General features: G+C 35.2%; 2 protein-coding genes across 2 annotated transcripts in view; one reads left to right on the top strand and one right to left on the bottom strand.

Annotated features, from left to right (window-relative positions):
• LOC128987129 (transcription factor IIIB 90 kDa subunit) overlaps positions 1–3,964 on the top strand; it is a 73,483-nt gene extending 69,519 nt beyond the window's left edge. The window contains exon 14 of the mRNA XM_054407851.1: positions 527–3,964. Within this exon, the coding sequence (XP_054263826.1) occupies positions 527–678 (152 nt within the window). The 3' untranslated portion in view covers positions 679–3,964. The remainder of the gene's footprint in view (positions 1–526) is intronic.
• Positions 3,953–21,855, bottom strand: LOC128987146 (galactose mutarotase-like). Its single transcript, XM_054407874.1, has 8 exons — positions 21,828–21,855; positions 20,779–21,024; positions 19,449–19,606; positions 18,822–19,028; positions 16,341–16,428; positions 15,677–15,815; positions 15,379–15,544; positions 3,953–4,232 (listed from the first exon to the last, which is right to left on the bottom strand). Exons 2-8 carry the CDS (start codon positions 21,020–21,022, stop codon positions 4,068–4,070), a joined length of 1,167 nt encoding a protein of 388 aa, XP_054263849.1. The 5' UTR covers positions 21,023–21,024; positions 21,828–21,855; the 3' UTR covers positions 3,953–4,067.
• Between the last annotated feature and the right edge of the window lie 1,520 nt (positions 21,856–23,375).

Here is a 23,375-nt window from a genome sequence, read left to right on the forward strand (position 1 = left end):
AGCAGTTACTTTCGAGAAAGTACATTAATCTAGTATAGACAGATTTTTCGTAAATTTTTGAAATTGTGGGTAAAATTGACAGTGGCCTGTAATTTGACGGATTTTTTGGACAATCAACTTAGCAAGACTTTGGACCAACTTAGAAAGAGACTTGTTCCCTTTAATTAACTTCATAAATAGCATATTATGCCAATATTAGGAGCCAGTTAGCTTCAAGGCTGTGATTAAATTTGAGGACTACATTTATAGTGCAAGAAAGAGGATAACTATCATACGAATACTAAAATTAAAGTTTTATTTAAACTCTGGAAATGTTTATATTCATTCTATTTTCAATAAAAAAGGTTTCCCTTTAATTTTTATAAATAGCCCTTTAATACCTTGTTTAGTTTATTTTGTTCACCATATTATAGGCAATAGCTCTGATATATTGGTTGGGAATTTTTACCTCGGTTTTTAATCAAGGTAAAATAAAACTTAAAATTAAATAGTTTCAATCATGTCAACAATTATACATGTTTTCCAGGAGAGTCTTCTGAAGCTGATCCGGATTTGGACATGGAAGAATACGAGGAAGAGGAGTTGGAGACTGTAGAACAAACGCTGTCTCTATCTCAGATGTTGAATAGACATCGGGCAGACGACAACTACTACGGCTACGATGACGACGACTACTGAGCGAGTCAGACTCTACTTGACTTGGACAGTCAAACTGTGAGATACATCCGGGTCCAACTACTACACCAAACACAAACTTGCTTTCATTATATTACATACTAGATTTTCTGTCCCAGCTCCACCTCGACCTCTGTAGTAGATGACCCGTAAGTCTTCAGGATATGACTATAGCTCAACACGAGCTGAAACCCAGATCATTCTCTACGGAGGAAAAGGCAGAGCTGGGACGGAAAATCTAGTATGTAATATCACAGCTCTGGTAGTTAATGACAGTGAATAAGTGGCTGGTATTGCAATATGAGCTAGCAAATCACCAATCACTTAAAACAAAGTAGTCATTGCTGTACTCACTAAGTAACACAAAGTACCCGGTGTAAAATATGCATTTTTTATTTTTTTGTTTTGTAATATGTTACAACACCTATGTATTTATTTATTGTGTATTTATTTATGTGATACTGTTGATTGTATGTAAACAAGGATCATAATTTTAATTTACTTTTTATACATATTTCTCACGTATCATTAGTTGATTAAGTAGTAGTATGCAATTTTCTCTGTATCTACTTTAAAAATTGTTTAGTGTTTTAAAACTGTTGGGATTATTATTTTAAATATAAGAAATTAATGTACACAGTATACATTTTATAATAATTATGTTTATACAATTATTTATAATATTTTTTATTCATTTTACAAGGTGTACAATGCAGTTGTTTACTTGCAATGTTGAACAAAGCAAGCATATAAATCCAATACTTTTGAAAAATGTAACCTAGAATTTATTTGAATACTGTACATTTAAAAGGAGGGATGAAACTTTCAGAAGGATCACATTCCATTTATAATTAACATTTAAATAAGCAGTATTGAAAATGTTATCATCAGAAAACCTTATTTTATGTAGTTGCTAAATCATATATTTTTTTTCAAATCACCTGTAAATCAAGTTGTAGTTTCTATTTGTAAATTTATTTTGTTGAATTTTTTGGTGAATTTTTTCCAAACTTTACATTGTCTCCACACAAAATATAGGCATAATAAATTGGGTTTTTGTAGTTGTTTAAGTCTACACAACAAATGTTCTTTTCCTACAGTCACCCGGCAAAGTTGGCTTCCTTGTACTGTTTATAGTACAAAAAGCTGCTAATTGCTGCATATTTATATATACTTTGTCGTAAGGTTTATACTTTGGCGCACATCAGGATTCCAACGAAACAACACAAAACAGCTTGGTTCTATTATGCACGTAATCCGTGTACGCTTGGAAATAGGTTGGCAACACTTAAAGATAATAATACTATGAGCAGCTGATTAACTATTATAATTACGATTTAACCTGTCATTTCATGTTTATAATTTCGGTATTTCTGAACTTTCTGGACTTTTCTTTTAAACGTTTTTAAAACATTCCTACGATCTTAATAAACAAGAAAATACCTTTAAAGCATTTTTTTTTTGGCGCAGAAACCACGTCAAATTACAAAAAACATACGGAACTATGTTCACAAGTCGCGGAGCACATTTCTTGCCGAGGAAAAATAGCGGAGTGATACGGACCGGGTACTACATTTGCTTTAAGGCAACTATTTGTGTTGCCAGCTGAACCTAACAACGTGTTGTATAGTGTTTGAAAGACAAATTATTTATATGCTTTATAGTGACTGTAGGAAAAATATAATGTGTAACACGAGTGCAAAAGGCCTTTGCTGTACTCGAGATCATTCCTCGTAAACATTGCTCTCGTGTGCAGCAGAGTGCCACTTTGCCCACTAGTTACACAAATAACTATTGTTTTGGCATTCTTAGCTTGGTCCACACCAAATAATCTATTGGAAAACATGTTTGACAATCAAGCTTCTTGGCATGGTTTGGTACAAAAATAATTAAATAGCTTGCCACAAAGATTGTTTGACAAACAAAATATTGATGTTTGGAAAAACATTATAATGTTTGTTCTTATTTGCCAAAAGAACAAAATCTCTCATTTCAGATTGAGCTAACCTAGTAGTAACGAAGAAGTAAAAATTGTGGCATGTACAAGTGTGAGTGGTGAATGAAATTGTGATGTACCGTACCATTGTCGGCTAGCTTATTAAGCTGCAGCGTTTGTTCAGTGTGGACCACCAGTTCTAGTCGGTCAATTGGAATGTCCAGAAATATGGTACAAAACAATGTAAAGACATAGGCAACCACTAAAAACTATATATAGGTCTATATTATAGCTTCTTAAACTAACCAGTAAATCAAGGAAGTTGTGATTTCTTTTTGTAAAATTATGTGGCAGTGTTTTGGTGCTCAACCTTGTTTCATCTTCTTCATGCTACATAAGCGTAATTAATTGGTTATTTATTATTGTTAAAGTGTATTGTACACACCAGTTGATCTCAAAAACCCTTTGGAATTAATTCACCCCTCACAACAAAGACTTGTTTGGCTATCCATTTTGTAGTATGTTATGCTCAATGTTATTAATCAACCCATAAGGCCCATGGTAGATTTCTAAATTTTCAATTTCTTTTGGACAGATACCTAAAGTCTGATTTGTACATTTTTAGATCTAGAAGCTATTTATGTCAGCTAATAAAATATAAAATATTTTGGGGAGGGATGTACCCCTCTCACCCCCCCCCTGGGACCGCCACTGTCACCTACCATTCAAAAGGTTGCCGGATTGATCTTGAGCAAAGTTAATAGCTTGGATGGTTCGAAACTGGGCCCAGCTGTCCCTGATCATTGGGCTTTTTATAGATGATCCTGACTAATGAAACAGCTGATCTTAGTCTGTTACAAAGCTGCACAGGGAGCGAGCTGGCGTAGTGGTCAGAGTGGGGGACTCAGTCCCTGAGGTCCCGGGTTTGATCCCCGCCAAGTCACCAATGGATTTTATCTAAGTGATAATGGCCCAACCCCTAGGTCTAGCCTGAAGTAATGTGAAAATGAAAAACAATCCCAGGCTCATACCTAGCGTCCCTAGGACCAAAAAAAAGTCTGTTACAAAGCTGCACAGATCATCACACTCCATTCTACGCCATACCACAATCATATTTGGGTTGGGTTTAAAATAAGTGGCGTCCCCATCACAATAATTGATAATTTATTATATTTGCTTCACAATCTTATCAAATTAAGGTATCCAAAAGCACAGTCTTTTGAAATATACACTTAAATTTTTTTATATATAAATTAATAATTGATGTGATTAATGATAAACGTTAAGAATTACAATTATATATATGTAATGAAACCTTTGAAAAATAAAGTTATATTGACATTGAAACTGTAATATTTTTGTTCTATTATACTGTACTTTTCTAATGTACTCAAATTTGTATAACTTGGTATGATTCAGTGTTAATGAATATAAGCTACCACTTTCTACAATTAGATCAAAGCTGAGTAAAGTTGTAGAGCATTTGGCTCACTGAGAGAACTGGCCAAACCATTGTGGGTATTGCATGATGGCCACTATTGTGTCTCGCAGTAGAAAACCTGTACTTCGTTAGATGGTGGTAACATTGTCCTGGACCAAGCACTGAGTTTGGAAAGCTTGGCTGAAAAAATCACAAACAATTAAAAGTAGTGAAACTGAAAAGAGCTGCACACGAACCAACTAAAAATGAACACAACACAAAGCATTGAAATGAAAAATGAAATATGTCAAGTTCTTATCAACATCAAGATTATTATATTCCTCCCACACTTTGTATGAAAATCTAAAAATAATTTAAATTTTTTGCCGTAATGCTTTTACTACAACAGTTTTTTTTTTTTATACCTAAATTGAAATACAATACCTTACTTAAAAAAATGATTACTCTTACATTCAGAATATTAATAGCAAATAAGGGTAATTGACAGGAAAACATCACCTGATCTTTGTATGTTTCTTAAAATATTCAACCAAGGAATAGACTAAGCCAACCAAGGAATTTTAGAACAGACCCAGCACACAAAGCAGCGCTACAAACCCAGAATATTCCAACGCACAGTAACAAATTAGGCCAAAAACCAATTAAAGTAATAAAAACTCCACACCAGATAAAACATTTCACAATACTTCAATAAAACATGGACAGACTCTCAAATAAAATTGAAAGATTAACACACCTGCTGGAGGACCTTAAACCTGACCTCCTTGTAGTGACTGAGCATGGCCTAAAGCAGGCAGAAATTCAGAATACCCATATTCCAGGATACACACTCACTGCAGAATATAGCAGAACCAACTATCAAAAAGGTGGTGTAGCTATTTATAAAAATGACAATGCTAATTACACCATTGTACCTACAGATATAACAAACCTCAGCATCGAACTACAGTGTGAGCTAATATCTGTGAAAATAAAACAGGACCGGAAAAACTTAAACGTTGTCGGCATCTACAGAACCCAAGGAAACCTAGACTCATCCTTGGATATCATCTCTGAAACCCTAGAAAAAACACACACATGGAAAAATCAAGTTATTCTCATAGGTGATATCAATATAGACTGCTTGGAGCCAAACCTTCAAATGACAAAACTTAACAAAGTTCTTCTTATAGCCACAATATGATACGGCTCCCCCTGCCTCCTACAAGAATAACACCTACTACAATAAGCTCAATTGACTGTGTCTGCACAAACCTAGGCAATGATGATATTCAGGTTGGCGTTCTCAATGCCGGACTCTCAGACCACACAGCACAGCTCTGCCCCAGAAGCTCAGAATCAAACCTTCTATTCTAGGAAATTCAACCAAAGGAATGTCATGAGCTTAAAAACTATTCTTGCCCAAGAAACCTGGGAAAAGTGTCTTCAATGAACATCAACCAGAGGGCGCCTATCGTAACTTCAGCAAGATTATTGCAGGAGCTATTAACCAAACCTGTCCAATGGTAAAGTCAAGGAAAAAAAACAGAAAACTTCCTATAGCAAACCATGAAGCTGAGGTACTAAAGCAAGAATTTCTACAGGCTCTGAACAAATACCTACTGAGTGGAACAGAAGAGGACAAAATTACAATGTCAAACAAGAAAAAAGATTATGACCTGAAACTGAAGACACTAAGACGACAGGCCACAGCAGTTCAAATACAGCAAGCTGATGATAAAACCAAAGCACTCTGGAGGGTCATCAACAGAGAAAGAAAGCCGACTCGAGACACATCAGAACAACCAATCACACTAGAAATAAATGGCCTCAAAACCAACAATCCTCAAAATGTTGCCAATCATCTTAATGAGTTCTTCGTTAACATAGCCAATGACACCCTTGCACAAAATCCCCAAAACCAAAATCAGCCAGCTGAAATCACAGAGGTACACTGTCAGACACCTGAGATGTCTCTTCAGTTAACAAATGAGCAGGAACTGACTCAAGTGATCAACACCCTAAAAATAAAACATCTGCTGGAGTAGATGATATATCCACCAGTCTACTAAAAAAATGTAAAGAAGAACTTGCTGGACCGTTAACGTACATCATCAACCGTTCTTTCCAAGAAGGAATCTTCCCAAGTGGGCTTAAAATTGCAAAGGTATACCCAAAATTCAAGAAAGGAAACCATCTGGACTCAAAGAACTACCGCCCAATTTCATTAATTTCCACATTCTCCAAAGTATTTGAAAAAATAGTTCTAAACAGACTTCTTCAACACCTATCATCCAATGAACTGCTCACACCACATCAACATGGATTTGTACAGGGAAAATCAACCACATCTGCCATAATAGCGCTAACTGAATATGTAATAGATAATCTAGAAGAAGGAAACATACCAACCACAATTTTACCTGATTTCAGCAAAGCATTTGACTGCTTAGATCATACACAACTGTGTAACAAGTTGAGAAAAATTGGAATTGGTGGGAAAACTGCAGAATGGTTCAAGAGCTATTTAACTGGAAGAAGTCAGATGGTTGAACTCAAATACACTGAAAAGGGATCTACACAAACAGTAAGATTAAAGTTATTACCTGTAGTAAGGGGTATTCCACAGGGTTCTGTGCTGGGCCCCATCCTTTTCATCTTGTTTACAAATGATCTCCCTCACTATTTGGCGATATGGCCTTGAAGTATGGGGAAACTCATCGGCAACCAACCTCCAACGTGTGCTTATCCACCAGAAAAAAGCAGTAAGAATATTAGCAGACATGGACAAGAGAGAAAGTCACAGACCGAAATTCCGTGAGCTAAAAATCCTAACGATTACAAGCCTGTACATCCTAGCTGTGGCTACTCACGCAAGCAGGCTACAGATCCAACGAGGTACAGCCACAGTGGATAGGCACAGCCATAACACCCGACAGGCTATGAATTACACACTTCCAGTCCATCATCTAACTCTTTTTGAAGAAAAGCCTTCCTACATGGGAGCGAAGTTCCTGAACCTGCTCCCAGAGACAATAAAAAGGCCCCAGCATAAGCAGCACCAGACAACGCTTATCGGCTTGGCTTGTGGAGAGACCGTTCTACACAGTTGAGGAGTTCATGAACTGGAGAACTTCACCGATGTTCCAGTGAGGATTAAACAATCCTCTCAATCTCTGTAATGACGCCTATTCTGTACTCTATGTTCAAGAATAAAGTATTCTGATTTCTGATAGAAATAGTATATTTCACTACTTGTCCCGAAAGTGACCCATTTCAGGACAAGATAGTGGTTTACAAACGAAGAGTGGGAACAATTAGGTACCTAGTCCTAGAATGGATCTTTGGTGATAAAATAATTTTAATATACAAATTAAACTAAGTCGTAAACAATACTCTTCATCACAATACAAAGAAACAAACTTAAAGCTTCTAGATTTAAAATAATAAAATATTTGACATATTTGTCCATAGTCTATAGTAGTTCTGTTTAAAGTTGTCATATCATAGGTTTGCAATTTATTGGAAATCCAGTTTATTGAAAAAAATTGAAAATATTGGTTGCCCACTAAATCCAAAATAATATCCAAAATGCTAAATCCCTTGCGTATATGAGTATTTAGTATGGTCTGGTATGTGACCAGCCTCAAGAGATATTTTTATGGTTCTCAAACACTGATTACTTTGTGTGGTTTATTAGGTACCTAACAGATGAAAAATAAATTTTGATGACAAAATAATTCACTGTTGGGCTAATAGCCCAGTCACTTTAGGTAAGAACCTAGACATGAAAGATGTAAAGCTGATTTTTTGCATGGTGATAGTATATAATAGGAAAGGTGTTTTCTGAAAGTTCCCTGAATTTCCCCCCCTTGCTTCCCCTTAAAACCCCCCCCTCCCCCGAAACACCAGGTTGAAAGTGTAGTGTTTAACTAAATCACCTATATCTTTTGATGTAACGAGCTATCAGCATAATTGTTTTTTCTTTGAATTCCCCGTTAAATTTACTTTAATAAAATAACCTTACACGTAGCATTATCTCTATTGGGTGGGATTTTATATGTAATACAAAATAAATATTATTTTATTTAAAACGTGAAGTTGTAGATTAAGCCAAACGTCGGTTTTGCAGTAGGTAGTACGTCAATGTAACAACACTTTTTACCTGTTTGATGAGCTTTCCAAAAATGTATAACAATATATATTTTAATTTAAATTGTTACCGAATGAAGCCATTTAAATCCATGCTTCAAACAGCCACAAAGCGCATTTAGTGTACCATTCTAACTTGTCCAGTAAATATCTATTCTATATACAGGGTTAGTAAAAAGTGTGGAGACCCCCTGTAAATTTTTTTAACGGCCCATACTAAAAAACTAAACTCGGCACACCTTTATGGCATGTTATGAAGTACTTTTGGGGAATAACCGCCACTTGATGATCATCCCCAAAATGGGGGATTTTGGGGGAAACTCTAAAATTTCAAATTTTAAGCCCCATTGAGTGACCCCTCATTTTGAAGGTCCTGGTAAAAGAAAGCCAACAACGCAAATTAGAGGTATCTACCTCAATCCAGTAAAACATGGCAGCCAATTGAAATTCTCAGAAGTTAAATTTAACTTACAGCTTTTCAAGTCTGGAGACCCCCTGTAAATTTTGTAACGGCTCACACTAGGAAAACTAAGCTCTACACACCTTTTTGGCATGTTATGAAGTACTTTTGAAGCCTAATAGCCACTTGGTTACCAAACCCAAAATGGGGGATTTTTGGGGGAAATTCAAAAACTTTAAATGATAAGCCCCATCGAGTGACCCCTCATTTTGAAGATCATAATAAAAGAAAACTAGCAAACTAGAGGTCTCTATCTTAACACAGTAAAATATGGCAGCCAATTTAATATTAAATTGCAAGTTATTTCTGATTTCTAAAGATTTCAATCAGCTTCCATTTTTTACTGGATTGAGATAGAAACCTCTAGTTTGCGTTGTTAGTTTTCTTTGACCAGGACCTTCAAAATGAGGGGCCACTCAATGGGGCTTAACATTTAAAATGTGGTTTTTAAAGGGTTGTTTGAGTTTCCCCCAAAATCCCCCATTTTGGGGATGTACACCAAGTGGTGGTTATGCCCAAAAAGTACTTCATAACATGCCATAAAGGTGTGCCCAGTTTATTTTTTCTAGTATGGGCCGTTAAAAAAATAACAGGGGGTCTCCACACTTTTTACTAACCCTGTATAATTCAGTTTTAAAAATATTTGTACAACTAAATCTAGAGTTCTACTGGACCGATTTTATAATTATTGTGTCGTTGGAAAGCTTAATTCATGTAAATTTGCAAATAATTATGAAAGTTTGTTTTTGTTATGATTTATGGTGAAAAAAAAAATGTTTTCCATAAGAAATACATTGAAAACTGTGTTTTTCACACGTTTTATTTGGGTGCGACTTTTGGCTACTTATTTTGAGTATTTCCAAAAAGTGCATGGTACCAATTTGTAGGAAATGTTATTCTCTTTCAGAATATCACCTTCCACTCTGGTGGATTTCCTCACCATTTAAAAGTTATTTGCTAAAAGGCTAAGCAACCTCTGAATTTATAGTAATGATAAAATACTGAGTAAGGGATATTTTCGTTAAACTTTGTACAACTAAATCTAGACTTCTACTAGACCGATTTTGTTAATTAATGGGTCATTGGAAAGCCTAATTCATGTAGATTTGCAAATAATTATGAAAGTGTGATTTTATAAAATATTTGTGGTGAAAGTTTCTTTTTTCAAGTTTCTGTTTTCAAGTTTCTATTTGTAGCCAGCTTTTGCCTGCCTTTATTAAGAATTTTCAAAAAATGCATGGTAGTTATTTGTAGTAAATTGTATTCTCTTTCAGAATATCACATCCACTTTGGTAGATTTTCCCTCCATTTAAAAGTTATTGGTAATAAGCTAAGTGATCTACAAATTTTAAGTGGTGAGAAAATACTAAATTGGTTTTTTTTCAACTTTGTACAACTAAATTGATTGTATAAATGATTGTATAAAGCATTGATTGTATAAATTCACTCCCACCCTTCATTGACGAAGGAACTGACGATGATGAGAGAAAAGAAAGTTGATATGTACTGTATTGTTTATGCCTTACTTAAGTGTTTTTTAACTGTAGGCTAATTAAACCTGTTGAGCATATATTTGCCTTTTCTTATAACTACCGATTACCGGTACTTAATTTTTAATCCTTGTGAGTACTTATTTTCTTACTATTTTTGTAATTCAGTGTTCTTATTTTCACAGGGTGTGTAAACAATAAATAAATAAAAAGTAATCATTTAGTAATATTTACTGAACAATTTGGAATGATGTGCTAAGTGAAGCATGGATTTAAATAGCTTCATTCGGTAACAACTTAAATTAAAATATATATTGTTATACATTTTTGGAAAGCTCATAAAATAGGTAAAAAGTTTTGTTTCAAACACATTGACGTACGACCTACTGCAAAAACCAGGGTTTGACCTAATCTACAATTTTATGTAAAAAATAATATTTTTTGTTAAATCGCAGATATAAACCCACCCAATAGAGATAATGCTACATGTAAGGTTATTTTATTAAAGTAAATTTTACGGGGAGTTCAAAGAAAAAATAATTATGCTGATAGCTCGTTTACATCAAAAGATATAGGTGATTTAGTAAAACACTACACTTTCAACCTGGTGTTTTGGGGGAGGGGGGGTTTTAAGGGGAAGCAAGGGGGGGAAATTCGGGGAACTTTCAGAAAACACCCTTCCTATCATACACTATCACCATGCAAAAAATCAGCTTTACATCTATCATGTCTTTGTTGGCCTTGATTTTTAACTTAAGTTACTGGGCTATAAATGAAACGTCTGTTTGGGAAAGACAAAAAATGTTTGGGTAAGACAAAGTAAAGTTTAGGAAATGTAAAATTGTATGTTTTGCTGACTGGATATCCACGGTTTTTGGATACAGAGCTGTACAAAAATGAGCTGTATATACAGAGTGATGAAAAGTACACTTTTTAAGTGGTAATAGTGTTTCACAAAATGAATTCATTTGAAAAAAAATTCAGTTTTGATTGAATGATATGGAGATTCTCTTATACCATACTATATTGTGGTAGAGCCTCTCATATCCACTGAGTACAGGACCTTTTAATCATCTGAATGTGGAAAACATAAAGTAACAATAAGAATACAAGTCAGGTGAGTATTTTACATGTTCACAGTGATGCATAATTTTATACAATATTCAAAGTTAAAGCACATTTTAAAGATAGGCCCTAAATTCATAGTATCTTTTGTATAAAGAAAGGCACTTGATGGTGACTCAATATGAGATTTGCATTGCAGGCAGAACAGAAGCACAGTAAGTAATTAAAATCAGTTACATATAGCAAGAACTGTAGAGGCTTTATACGAATATATGGAGAGAATTACTGCTGTTTCGAATCTTGAAATAATTATCAGAAATGATAAAATAATTATTTCACAAACAGATTAGTAGGCTTCTTTATTTATTCCAAAGTCTTAACTTGAATCTTCAAACAATTAAATTAATTCAATACAAAATATTTAACATGTGGTAAAACAAAACACAGTAGTTTAGAAAAAATATAACTGTCAGATCAAAAGGAAAATCAATGAAGTGAAAACATATTCAATAAAGTTCACAACATCCTTTCCCATTTAAAATTGCTAAACAATTATGTGCAATTTTAAATCAGTAAAATCGCTGGGGCACTTTTACTTCTCTTCCACATCTGGTTTTCTTCTTAGCGAAATCAAAGAACTTCGTTTTCAACTACTTCTTCTTCTTCAAGTGGTTTATTTTCTTTCATACACTCTTTTTCACAAGCTGTGATTTCTAATGGAAAAAGTCTTTGTAGTGGTCTTGTCAAAATGCCATTTCCAGTTTTTAGTCTTGCGACTCTGGAGAATCCATCTCTTCCTGGATATACATCTTGTACCAACCCCAAAGGCCATCTTATTCGTTTTGTGTTATCATCTCCTATCAATACAACTTCTCCAATAATGGGTTCTCTACTTGTCTTGTTTTTTCCATTGTGAACGAGTGTAGCCAAATATTCTTTCTTAAACCTGTCTCTTAGTGATCTTCTTAATTTGTTTATATAACACACTCTTTTATTCAAACTTAGACACTCAATTTCATCCAAATCTGGTAAATCAGATGTTGATGTTGGTTGTAAGAATAAGCCTGGAGTTAATGGTTGTAAACAGTCATCATCATTTGAAAGATAAGTCAAAGGTCCTGAATTTACAGTTACTACACAAAATTGTTGAGAGTTCTTCCTGCGTGACTGATGAATTTCTCAAGTTTCGTCGTAAAATTTCCTTTACCACTCCAATAAGTCGCTCCCTCAATAAAAATCTTAAAATGTCTCGGTCACTTTCTGTTAAACTTACTTGCAAGAAATTTTTCTTAGTATCTGAAATAACGCCTGTTGGGTGTTTTCTAAACTTCATTAGAAGAGCTGGAATTAGTTCCATTAAATTAGGTCCCTTTTCCAAACAAGAGTTAAGAAAATTCCCTCTACTATCGACTGCAGAAGCATCAAAGACTGGTCGAACCTTAGTAGTCAAACTGGATTCTTCGACCACAGCGTGATGAGGTAAGTAGTGTACAGGTCTACCAGTTACAGAGGACTCAACAACCCTTTTAATAATGTTTGAATTCAACCACTCTGAAAATACCTGATCATACTCATTGAACTTTTCTAACTTAATCAAGTTCTTGGTCACTGCATGTAGTGGCTTCTCGGCTGTAACTTTGTTGTCCATAAGCTCTGGATGGCCTTCAATCCATGGAAGAGTCACCTCGTACCTATTTTCACTATTTACTACAATAGTTTTGTTAAAATGCTCCAAGACTTCTGATGCATTCGCCTCCTTTGTTTTACTACCTGATGGATCAGTGATGCCCAAAACATCTAAATGCCATAGATCTGAAATGTCCATTTTAGCAAAACAACTAATGCTAATAAGTGACTGGTAACTTTTCCACATTGTCCCATTACTGTCCATCCTAACACTGTCTGAACAGCAACCAGAGTGTGATCTAGCTGTTCAATTTTACCTGTGAGAAGTTGGCCCAAGATATCAGCTCCTAGTAGTAACTCTATTTCTTCTGCTGCATCTTGTCCAATATCTGAAAGGTATATATTCTTCTTCTTTATAATGGGAAAATACCTTTTTGTAACTAATCTGGGTATGTAATTGCAAATCTTGTCTTGATCAAGCACATTAACTGAAATGCCAAATTTACCCTTTGTGTCATGTAACTCTACTTGGTAAAGATTATGTGGAGTCTCTTTAGTTTTAATACCTCCAAACAAACCATGAACTATTAATTCCTCACCAGATTCTATTAATTTAAGTTTCTCTACACAGTCCTTAGAGATATAAGACCTTTGAGATCCAGAATCCAACAATGCTCTTACTAGTAAAGATTGCTGGTCAGGTCCTATTACTTTTACTAGAAGAGTTTGCAATAAGGTTTCCTTATTTTGATTTGCAATCAAGGACTCAGATTTGTCATTAATTTGCACACTTTCAATGTCATTTGATTTTTTAGAATCATTTTCATGAGTATTACTGTGCACCATTTTCTCTAAACTAGGACACATTAAGCAGTAGTGTTTCCTTTTACAGATGGCACAGGATACAAAAACTTTACATTTATTACTGCTGTGGCCTAACTTTAAACATGAGAAACAAGCTCTCTTTTTTGTCACAAACTCTCTCTTTTCTTTTAAAGTAAGCTTTTGTAACCCAGAACAGTCTTGAGTGTTGTGATTTCCTTTATTACAAAATAAGCATGTGGGCTTACTCACCCCTGAAGAGCTGTCTGTAGCAACTATTGTAGATGCTGTAGGTAAAGGTAGTCCTTTCTCAAACTCACTTTTCATACCAGGACGTTGGTGACGGTAAGATCTCTTCTGTGGCTCGTCACTTGGTGTAATGTCTCTGTCGACTGCAAAGCTGTTCCGAGCAAGAGCTAAACGTTCTTCGCTTGCGACCTCAGAACGTACAAAATTCAACAATAGCTGTAAATAATTTGAATTAGATGACTCGCTACCTTTAAACTCACCTAAGCCTATTTTGTTTGTTGTTCTGTACCGCTCCCATGCTCTGAGAGTATCAGTTGGTAGAGCAGATTCAACCAGTGGGTATAGCATGGCAGCATACTTATCTGATGTGACCCCGAGTGTTTCTAGGGCACGAAGTTGAGTCTCAAGTTTATCAGAAAGGGTTGAAAGTGGCATGATACTTTGTTTGTTGGCTTGTTTCAAAACTAAATTTAGTAATTCTCTTACATAAACTTCAATCAAAAGTTCATCACGTGCAAACCTGGATTTCAATTGTTCAATAGCCTTGATGTAATTTTCACCAGAAGGAGGAAAAGAATCTATTAATTCCCTAGCTGATGAACCAAGTTTCAAGGATTGAATTAAATATTGAAATTTGTTTTCAGGTTTAATTTCACTATCTTCATGGATCTTTTTGTACTGACCCCAAAACCCAATCCAATTCCTAACATCCCCATCAAATGAAGGTAATTGCAATTTAGGCAAATGAAAGTTACGGTTTGGTCTGTAAATGTTTGACTCACCATTGTTGGTAGGTGTTTTAAGAAACATTTCATACTTAGCCTTCATCAGGTACCATTTCTTCTTGTATTCTTGTGTGTCCAGTTCATTGTCCCAGATCAGCATCAGAAGCATCTTTCATCAGCATTTCATCAGAGATTTTTCCATCCATTGCCATTAATGCTGTTATTTTATCTTCAATTTGAGAAAAGTTTACTTTTATTTGAGTTTCTTTATCATTCATTGACAGGTCTTCATTATTAAATGCTTCTTCCAGTTCATTATAAACCTTGGTGAATAGCCTTCTAATCTGTGATCTTTTCTTTTTCATATTTTTTAGGCCTTCCATATTGTTATAAACTATTAAATAACCCAGATGTCTTAAATTAAAGAAAAGGTCCTGTCACGGTCGCCAAAATGTTTTGAATCTTGAAATATTACCAGAAATGATAAAATAATTATTTCACAAACAGATTAGTAGGCTTCTTTATTTATTCCAAAGTCTTAACTTGAATCTTCAAACAATTAAATTAATTCAATACAAAATATTTAACATGTGGTGGGAAAACAAAACACAGTAGTTTAGAAAAAATATAACAGTCAGATCAAAAGGAAAATCAATGAAGTGAAAACATATTCAATAAAGTTCACAACAACTGCAATTATAGTATCAACAAGTTCAATAACCTTATCAATAACAATAACAACATCAACTGTCACTTACATGGTTGATGGCATCTGGGAAGTTCTGTGCTTCCAAAGAGATTGAAGCATGTCTAGTGTAGAGGGACTTTCCTTGGATGTCTTTTTCTGTGTTGAATGTGTAGAACTGCAAACCTGGCTGTGTGGTCTCCACCTCCAGTCTTCGGCCACTCACAGGGTCTTCCACACTGGACAACACACGAACCAATACTGAGCTTCCAAAGAGATTGAGTCATGCCTAGTGTAAAGAGACTTGAATAGTAAGTTTAATGTATAAATGTTGTTTACAGATCTAGATATTTTGTGTCTTGTGTTCTTACATAGCGATGACTCCAGCCCCGGTATGAGGTAGAACGTAGTTGTAGTCGTAGCCGTCAATGGGAGTGTGATGGATGACTCTCCCAAGCTGCATGGGTTGTCTGAGGTCCAAGGGTGTCCCAGCCACCGGGCTGAGTCTGCCTGAAACCGACAAACGGAGAGAAAGGGAGAGTTGTAAATGTGTGGTAATTTTGATCTAATTTCTTATGTTAAAATTTATTGAGCAAATAATTTGATTCTATCGAATTTGAGAATATTGGTTTCCTGCTAAATCCAAAATACCCCCTTGCATATATGCCTGTTTTTGACCAGGCAAGGGATTGTTTCATGTCTCAAAGACACTGATTACTCCAATGGACCTAGGACTATTTAATCAATAATTTTGTTATATTTTTAGATATTAGTATCAGGGGTCTGTGAACCAGACCTTTTTACTTAGAGTTGGATCAAAATTGCTTCAGATCTCGGGCCAAAATCAGTGCGGGGCAAAATTGAGTTGTTTTAGAAAGTTAGGGAAATATATCCCTGATTATAATTCCCAAAATATGTAGTATCGAATTAAAACCCTGATCCGACTGAGCAATTCGTTATTGAACTCATACTAAGACGCCAATGTTGGGGTTGACATGCTGCAACATGTTATGCTGATCACAACTCTCAACTAACCTGTTGGTACAAACTGTGAGTCAACCTCTGTAGTGGTGTCTGCCTTGATGGAGATGATATGACGATACAGTCCCTCAGGGCCAGCTCCCTGCAAAAGTACTACACTAAACAAGCAGACACTCAATGGAATATAGTAGACTCCCTCCTATCCAGACTCCTTGGGACCGAGGCCAGTCGGATAACGGTTTTTCCGGTTAAGCCGACATCCCCAAAAACTCATTAAAATGGACCGTTTACAGTGATATTCGACTTAAATTTAGGAGAGCATTGTATTTAGACATGTGATCACTGGTCTCAAATCTTTCCCACGAGAACAGTCGTTACAGTACCACTCACTTCCTGCCGATCTAGTCCGGTTAAACCAATGTGCCGATAATAATTGTCCAGTTATAAAGAGCCGTCGACTGTAGTCCGGTTAAACCGATGTCCGGTTAAAAGGTGTACAGATGAGAGGGAGTCTACTGTACAAATATTCACAGGTTATAAATTGTGAAATCAAAATATTAAATCAAATAGTCTATTCAAAACTATATATTAGGACAAATAAAGTTCAGTTTGGATATGTGAAGATTATGGCTGTTATAAATATTTTAATATAGCCATATAGACTAAAGACTACCCATACAGAATCTATATATTTAATACGCTAGGCATATTTTTGTCAACATTGTTTTGGAGTGGTGGTGCTACCGATCACCTTGTCCAAGGTGTCGTTAGAAAGGTCTTAAGCATGTAGTTTTGCCATCAAACAAAAAAACTTTGGAATTCCATCAGGGCTCTGCCCCAGTAGCCTTCAAATTTCCCATGTTATTCTTAGGGAGTAAATGTTTGTTTACATTTGAACAAATGAATACCTTCAAATTGACACTAATATTTGAATCAGCTGGTTATGGTAAAATTTTGCACAAAATCTAAACATAACCAAAAAACCATTTGACATAATGGAGACTGTAAGACGTTGACCTGGACGGCCAATAGGAGGAGGTCGACAAATTTTAACTGGTAGACGAGAGCGAAATACAAATAATACTATTGTCGTTGATAGCCGAATACAGCAAGCACCCTTCCGTGTTGGGTTTAAGTGTGCTCTCCAACAGCCGCCTGAAGATTTCACATTCAATTTGGGACTGTTGGATAATCGCTGCATAAGCTGTTGATTTTGGAAGACAAGGAGGCGGGTATGACTTCATCGAAAACAGAAGAGAGGAGATATTAGATGATTGGCAAATGCGTTGGGAGCAGAGTGTTTTATGTTAACGTTTTAAAGTTAAACGTTCTTATATATTCCTAACATCAGAAAGAGACTGGAACAAGATTGGGAGATGGGTCATTATGAAACGCAGTTTGTAACAGGACATGGAATATTTCAAGGCGAATTTGTGAAGATTTCACCTGGTGGAAGAGGAAGTATGTAGATGTGGAGAAATAAAAACCACGAGTCACGTATTTATAAATTGTTCAATTCAGGAGACAAACAGGAGAGAACAGGAATAAGTCTTGGATAAGATAGGCCTAGAGATGAGAAAATAAAACATGGAATGACAAGGAAACAATTAAGACGTTTAGAAAAGTAGCTAAGGCAATAGGAAAAACCAGGGATACATACGCAGGCGTTAAAATTTAAGAAAGAAACAAACAAAAACTAAGAAAGAAAAGGAATGAAAACCTGCCCGTGAAGGGGAGAGGAAAGGTTAGAGCGAATCTCAATTATACCTATCGCTCAGGGCGGTATGGGGAAGGGAGTCGTGCTGTTAGGGTTTTGGACACGTGTCTGGAAACCTATTGTGGCTATGAGTAAGACTATTTGTATAAAACACTATTTACATTAAATGTTGATTATATCGATCTGTTTTGTACATCTTGAGTATTTTCATAATCTTTGAGTCGAATATTTTAAAGTCATCATAAATTAAGACTGTTATTCGTTTTAAAATAACGCCTGTAATACTCAGCAATTGCTCGAATTCGAGCAACAGGTACACTAGTTTCTTCCATATTCTTTCTTATACTTTCTTAGATATTCCATTTCTAAGTTTTATTGTAAAGGGAGATTGAACATTTTTCTATAATTATGAGAACAATATGTTCAACTACTACAATTAAAAATCCACTTCAAAGTTCAAATGAGCCGTAGGGACCTTATAATAAAAGTGTAAGAACTCCCGGACAGCTGTATGAGTGCTCACGTGACGCCTAAAAACTTATTTATTTTTACACCTAAGGAAAAAAACAAAAAACAGGGTTTATCCACTGGCCTTAAAGTTAAATAAAAATAAATTTTTTTGTATACATTTTTTAAAGAACAAATTACCATTTAAATGGCAACATAGCAATACACAGCATCTAAAAATAAAAGAGAAAACAAAATTTTGGCAGTGGCAGTTAATTGGGGAAGTGAGTATGTTCGAGTACATTCTAATTAAAATTAAAATTGTCTATATCTGGATCATACAGATGGGATGTCTATTGTCTACAGTCTACCTGGCCCGCCAAGTTGAAGTAGTTGTGGCTGGTGAGGTTGATGGGTGTTGGCTTAGTTGAGGTGGCATTGTACTCTATCATCAGTGTGTCTCCTGACATCCAGTATATGACCTGCACCTTCACCTCCCCAGGGAATCCTTCCTCTCCATCCGGACTGGTGTACTCCATGACCACCTTCTCCCCCTCCATCCAGCTGGACCATAGCTTCTACACAAACCATGCATACCCTTGTGAGACACTAGAAACATAATACCAACTAGAGTAAAATTGTTCATTTTCAAATAATTCTAAAGAAAAGGGCAAGAATTTATTCACATAATTGGTCATATCATTACATTTAATGTAAAGATAAAAGACTTTTAAGATTATTATTAATCAAATTATAAGTGAACGTCGCTTAAGGGTAAGTGGGTAGACAATTTAAAATTAGGGTGTTTAAAAAACCTCGTACCACAGTATGTTTGATAGTGGATGCTATGACTGCAGCTTCACGGCTTTAGCCCACTGAGCTAATAATGAATACTTGAAGTTCACACTTCTTATGGAGATTTTGTATTCCTGAGGCTGTTGTTTTTTTTTTTTTTTTTTTGGTTAGAATCATAGATAAAATAAATAAAAATCATTTACCTTGTCAAAACCAATCAATCCTCCATGTAGAGTGTTATTTCCATTGTTGCGGAACAGGTTATATTCAACACCGTTCAATGTAAAATGCCCATTAGCAATCCTGTTTGCTACTCGGCCAATAGTTGCACCAAAGTAAGGGTTGTCAGTGTTAAAGTAACCTGTACACCAAATAAAAAGCTTTAGATAGTTATAGGAAAATACTTATAAAAATTAAAGAACTATATAGCTCACTTGAATCAAAAGCCCATAAAGTTCAAAGCTTTGACTATATATGCGCTATAATGTATGCGCTTCACAAAATGTAGGTAGGCGGTTTGAGGGGCAATTCCCCCACTACTTTATTTGCTCAAAGTACCTATATGTGTTGCAGCTGATTGAAATTTGGAAAACCTCAGCTGTTGAGCTTGTTTTAAAGTAAGGTAATGATCAAGGGTAGATGAGGATAAATTTAAACCCATAAAACCACCTAAATATTGTGAAAGGACTGAAAAGAGTATGACCACGAATAATAGAAAAAACCCGGTATGGATCATAAACATAAACAATTGACGTTGTTGGTCCAAATCCTATGCTAATAGCATTTACCATATTTTTTGGCAGTTCATTTTAAGCAATATTAAATCATGTTTATTTCGGGCCAAAAACGTAATTTGTTTATGTTTATGATCCATACCAGTACTTTTCAAGTAGTCCTGAGTATGACTAAAGATTTATTTGATACTAGTGGCGTAGCAAGGCTAGAGCATTCATGCACATGCATAATCATAACACATATACTAACTGATGAAATTGTGCCAGTTAAGTAATGTACCTATAGGCAAACTGTTGTGAGCTTATGCTGTTGTAATACGATGCATGAGGAGAGGGATGTTGTGAGTCTGTGCCAAGGATACTGACAAAAATATAAAATATTTAAAACAGCTGATAAAACCCACATTTTACTGTGGCAATTTTTGGCTGACACAATAATACATGCACTGCTGAATAGCGGCCATTACAGGGGTCTTAAACAATTTACATCATAAGTAGGGCAAGTATATAAGTAGAGGTCACAGTGATGTAGCAAGGGCTCTTTTGATACCAGAGGCGGATTTTATTTGACACCCCTCGGTTGGGGCCCTACTACCCTTAGGCTAGAGGGGCCTAAACATTTGGTACCTCAGGTAATTTTCAAGTCCAAAAACGCCACATAAATTTCAAGAGGTACTTGATAGGTTGGCACCCAGGACCACTACCCCTCACCCACTTTTTAGTTCCTTGCTCCACTTTGTTACGCATATAGGTAACTCATAAGTGCTCACTCAACAACTACATTGTACGTTGTATTCACCTTCCAGATTGTCGTAGCCCAGCATGATGTCCTCCAGGAGGCCGTGACTGTCAGGGGCTCGGACACTGGTGATAGTTGCACCGTAGTCTATCACCTGGACCTCTACGTTATCACCACTGAGGGTGTATCTGTGGACAGTCCCTCCCTGGTAGCTACCAAATACATCCCTCACAACACAGCCTGAAGATGCCAGTCTGGCCCAGACTGTACACACCAACACTATCGGGATCTTCCAACAAATCATCTCTAAAAATATTCACCAGGATCAAACTTTGTGAATTGATATTATTTTGCATGCTAGGGATTGGGTAAATAAAACTTCTCCTACTCTAACTCATGATTTGGGGTTTTATGAAACTAAATTTTACATTAGTGTATGGTGCAGGAAACTTAGTTAATCAAAAGTTTACAATGGGAATGTAATTTATCGAGAATTTCAAAATGGAGAATACCAGTATAGTTCCTATCATCTATGGTGTCCTTAATGAGCAGGAGATATAATAGTTTTGAATTTACTTGAACTACATCTCATCTAGCTGGTCCATTACAGTACTTTATGAAGGACATTCTTATGAATGAGGAAGGTCAGGACTCTCAGGGCATTCACTGATAGGATGACCTCCTCTTTGTGTGCGGTACTTGCTTAAAAACAAATTACTTCTAACTTTCACTAAGGGGTGTTTTTTTTTTATTCAATAGCACTGTAAAAACATTTTTCTAAGTGATGAATGTAAGCAGTTGTGTGCAAGTACTTCGATCCTACATGAAACTGAAGATAATATTATTGAAATGAATTAATAGTTTGCAAAAAAAAAAAAACATAAAAAAATTATTTTTTCAACTTAATTAAACTATTTGTTGGAAACTGCGTTCTGGTGTTTTGGGATGCAAAGGTAAATACACTAAAAATTATATGAGAGTTAACTTATTAGTTTAAAAATTATTTAAGTCTTGCAAACCTAAGCAAACATACTAAGACTCTATATTTTATTTTGTCTCACAAAAAATAGTATTGTTGAAGGTAGAAGATCAATAAAAGGTTGAATTACCTGTGTCCGCCGGTTGATGCTGATGTATCCTATTACAGGAGATGCATTTCGGCGAAATGAAATCGCCATCATCAGTCCTAATATAAGGTTAGGAGCTCATGAGTTTCCCCATTAGGTGCGTATTGAAGTTTTGGAGGCACATATACACGAACTTTACACTTACACATGACGAATAAAACACATGAATACACGGTAGGCCTACTACAGGATACATCAGGATCGACCGGCGGACATAGGTAATTTAACCTTTTATTGATTGTCACACCGATCCGGAACAACAACAAACAACATAAAATTAAGGTCGAAGAGTTTCTTTTCCTTGTTATTCAACCTGGGAACTTGTTACTCATCAATTAAAACTACTACAATACTTAAAAACTAGTTTAATGATAAAAAATTCATATTAAATTCTTTATGTGAAATTAAGCGAATGAGAATTTCCTAGCAGATCTAGTTAATTAATTTTTAATAAATTAAATCCATTATAAAATAAAATTAAATATAAATCTCTGTATATCTCTTATTGTTACCCACCTGGTTAATGTTGCCAGTAGTCTACAGGAACCTTATAATATTTCAACTATTCATAATACTCTAGTTTAATTAAATTTAAAATAAGCACTCTTTCAACTACTTCTCATTGAAACAACAATCACCTGTATCAACAATCAACATACTGTATAACTGACAGGAACATAGCAGGTCTGTTCTCCTCTCACTCTCTATGTAACTCCTTTCTCTTTCTATTCCTCCCACCACTCATACTCGCCTCCTCACCTTCCGTACTCACCTCCTCACCTTCCATACTCGCCTCCTCGTAAAAAACTTTCATCTTCACATTGGAAACATGGGATTTAAGTAATCTCAACATATGTGGCACTTTGAGTCGGTTATTACTCGTTTTATGCTTTATTGCAAGGTTTTATTATTTATTTATAATTTTCCATCACCAATGACATGTATAATTAAGTTTAAGTAACTATAAATAATATACATTCGTAAACCAACATGTTTTACTAAGCACTAACTAGCCTATTATTCTAAGTATTTCTTTTTATTTACAAAAAAATACCTCTCTTTGCATGGTCACAATTCCAAAGCATTGTGTACAACATCGTCTATCTGATGCTCTGTTAAATCCTTTTGAGTTAATATTATAGTATTTACTATATAGAGACATTTAAAATTATATACAGAGCTAAAATTACCATTATAACAGTTTAATATTCGTTTAACTGTCGTCCATATTAATAATCAGAATCAAAATCAATTTTTAAAATACATTCACATTAAAAGGGGGTTGTCTCGCTTTAACCATAAGTAATAAGTTATAATTTATTTTCTGAATAGGTACACATTTTTACAATTATACATCTCAGTTGTCAAATATAAGAACTACAGTAATAAAAGTGATAAATAAGATAGACAATATATAAAATATTAAGATTTATTAGTATACATAAAACCATTATAGGAACAAGAAAAATTCAAGTTTCAGATTGGGAGTTGTTTATTAATTAACAGTTTACAGAACATTTTGCAAAGAAC

This window comes from Macrosteles quadrilineatus, unplaced genomic scaffold (genome assembly GCF_028750875.1).
Source record: "Macrosteles quadrilineatus isolate MER2022 unplaced genomic scaffold, UCM_ALF_1.0 Scaffold_1__1_contigs__length_201487025, whole genome shotgun sequence".
Taxonomy (NCBI): domain Eukaryota; kingdom Metazoa; phylum Arthropoda; class Insecta; order Hemiptera; family Cicadellidae; genus Macrosteles; species Macrosteles quadrilineatus.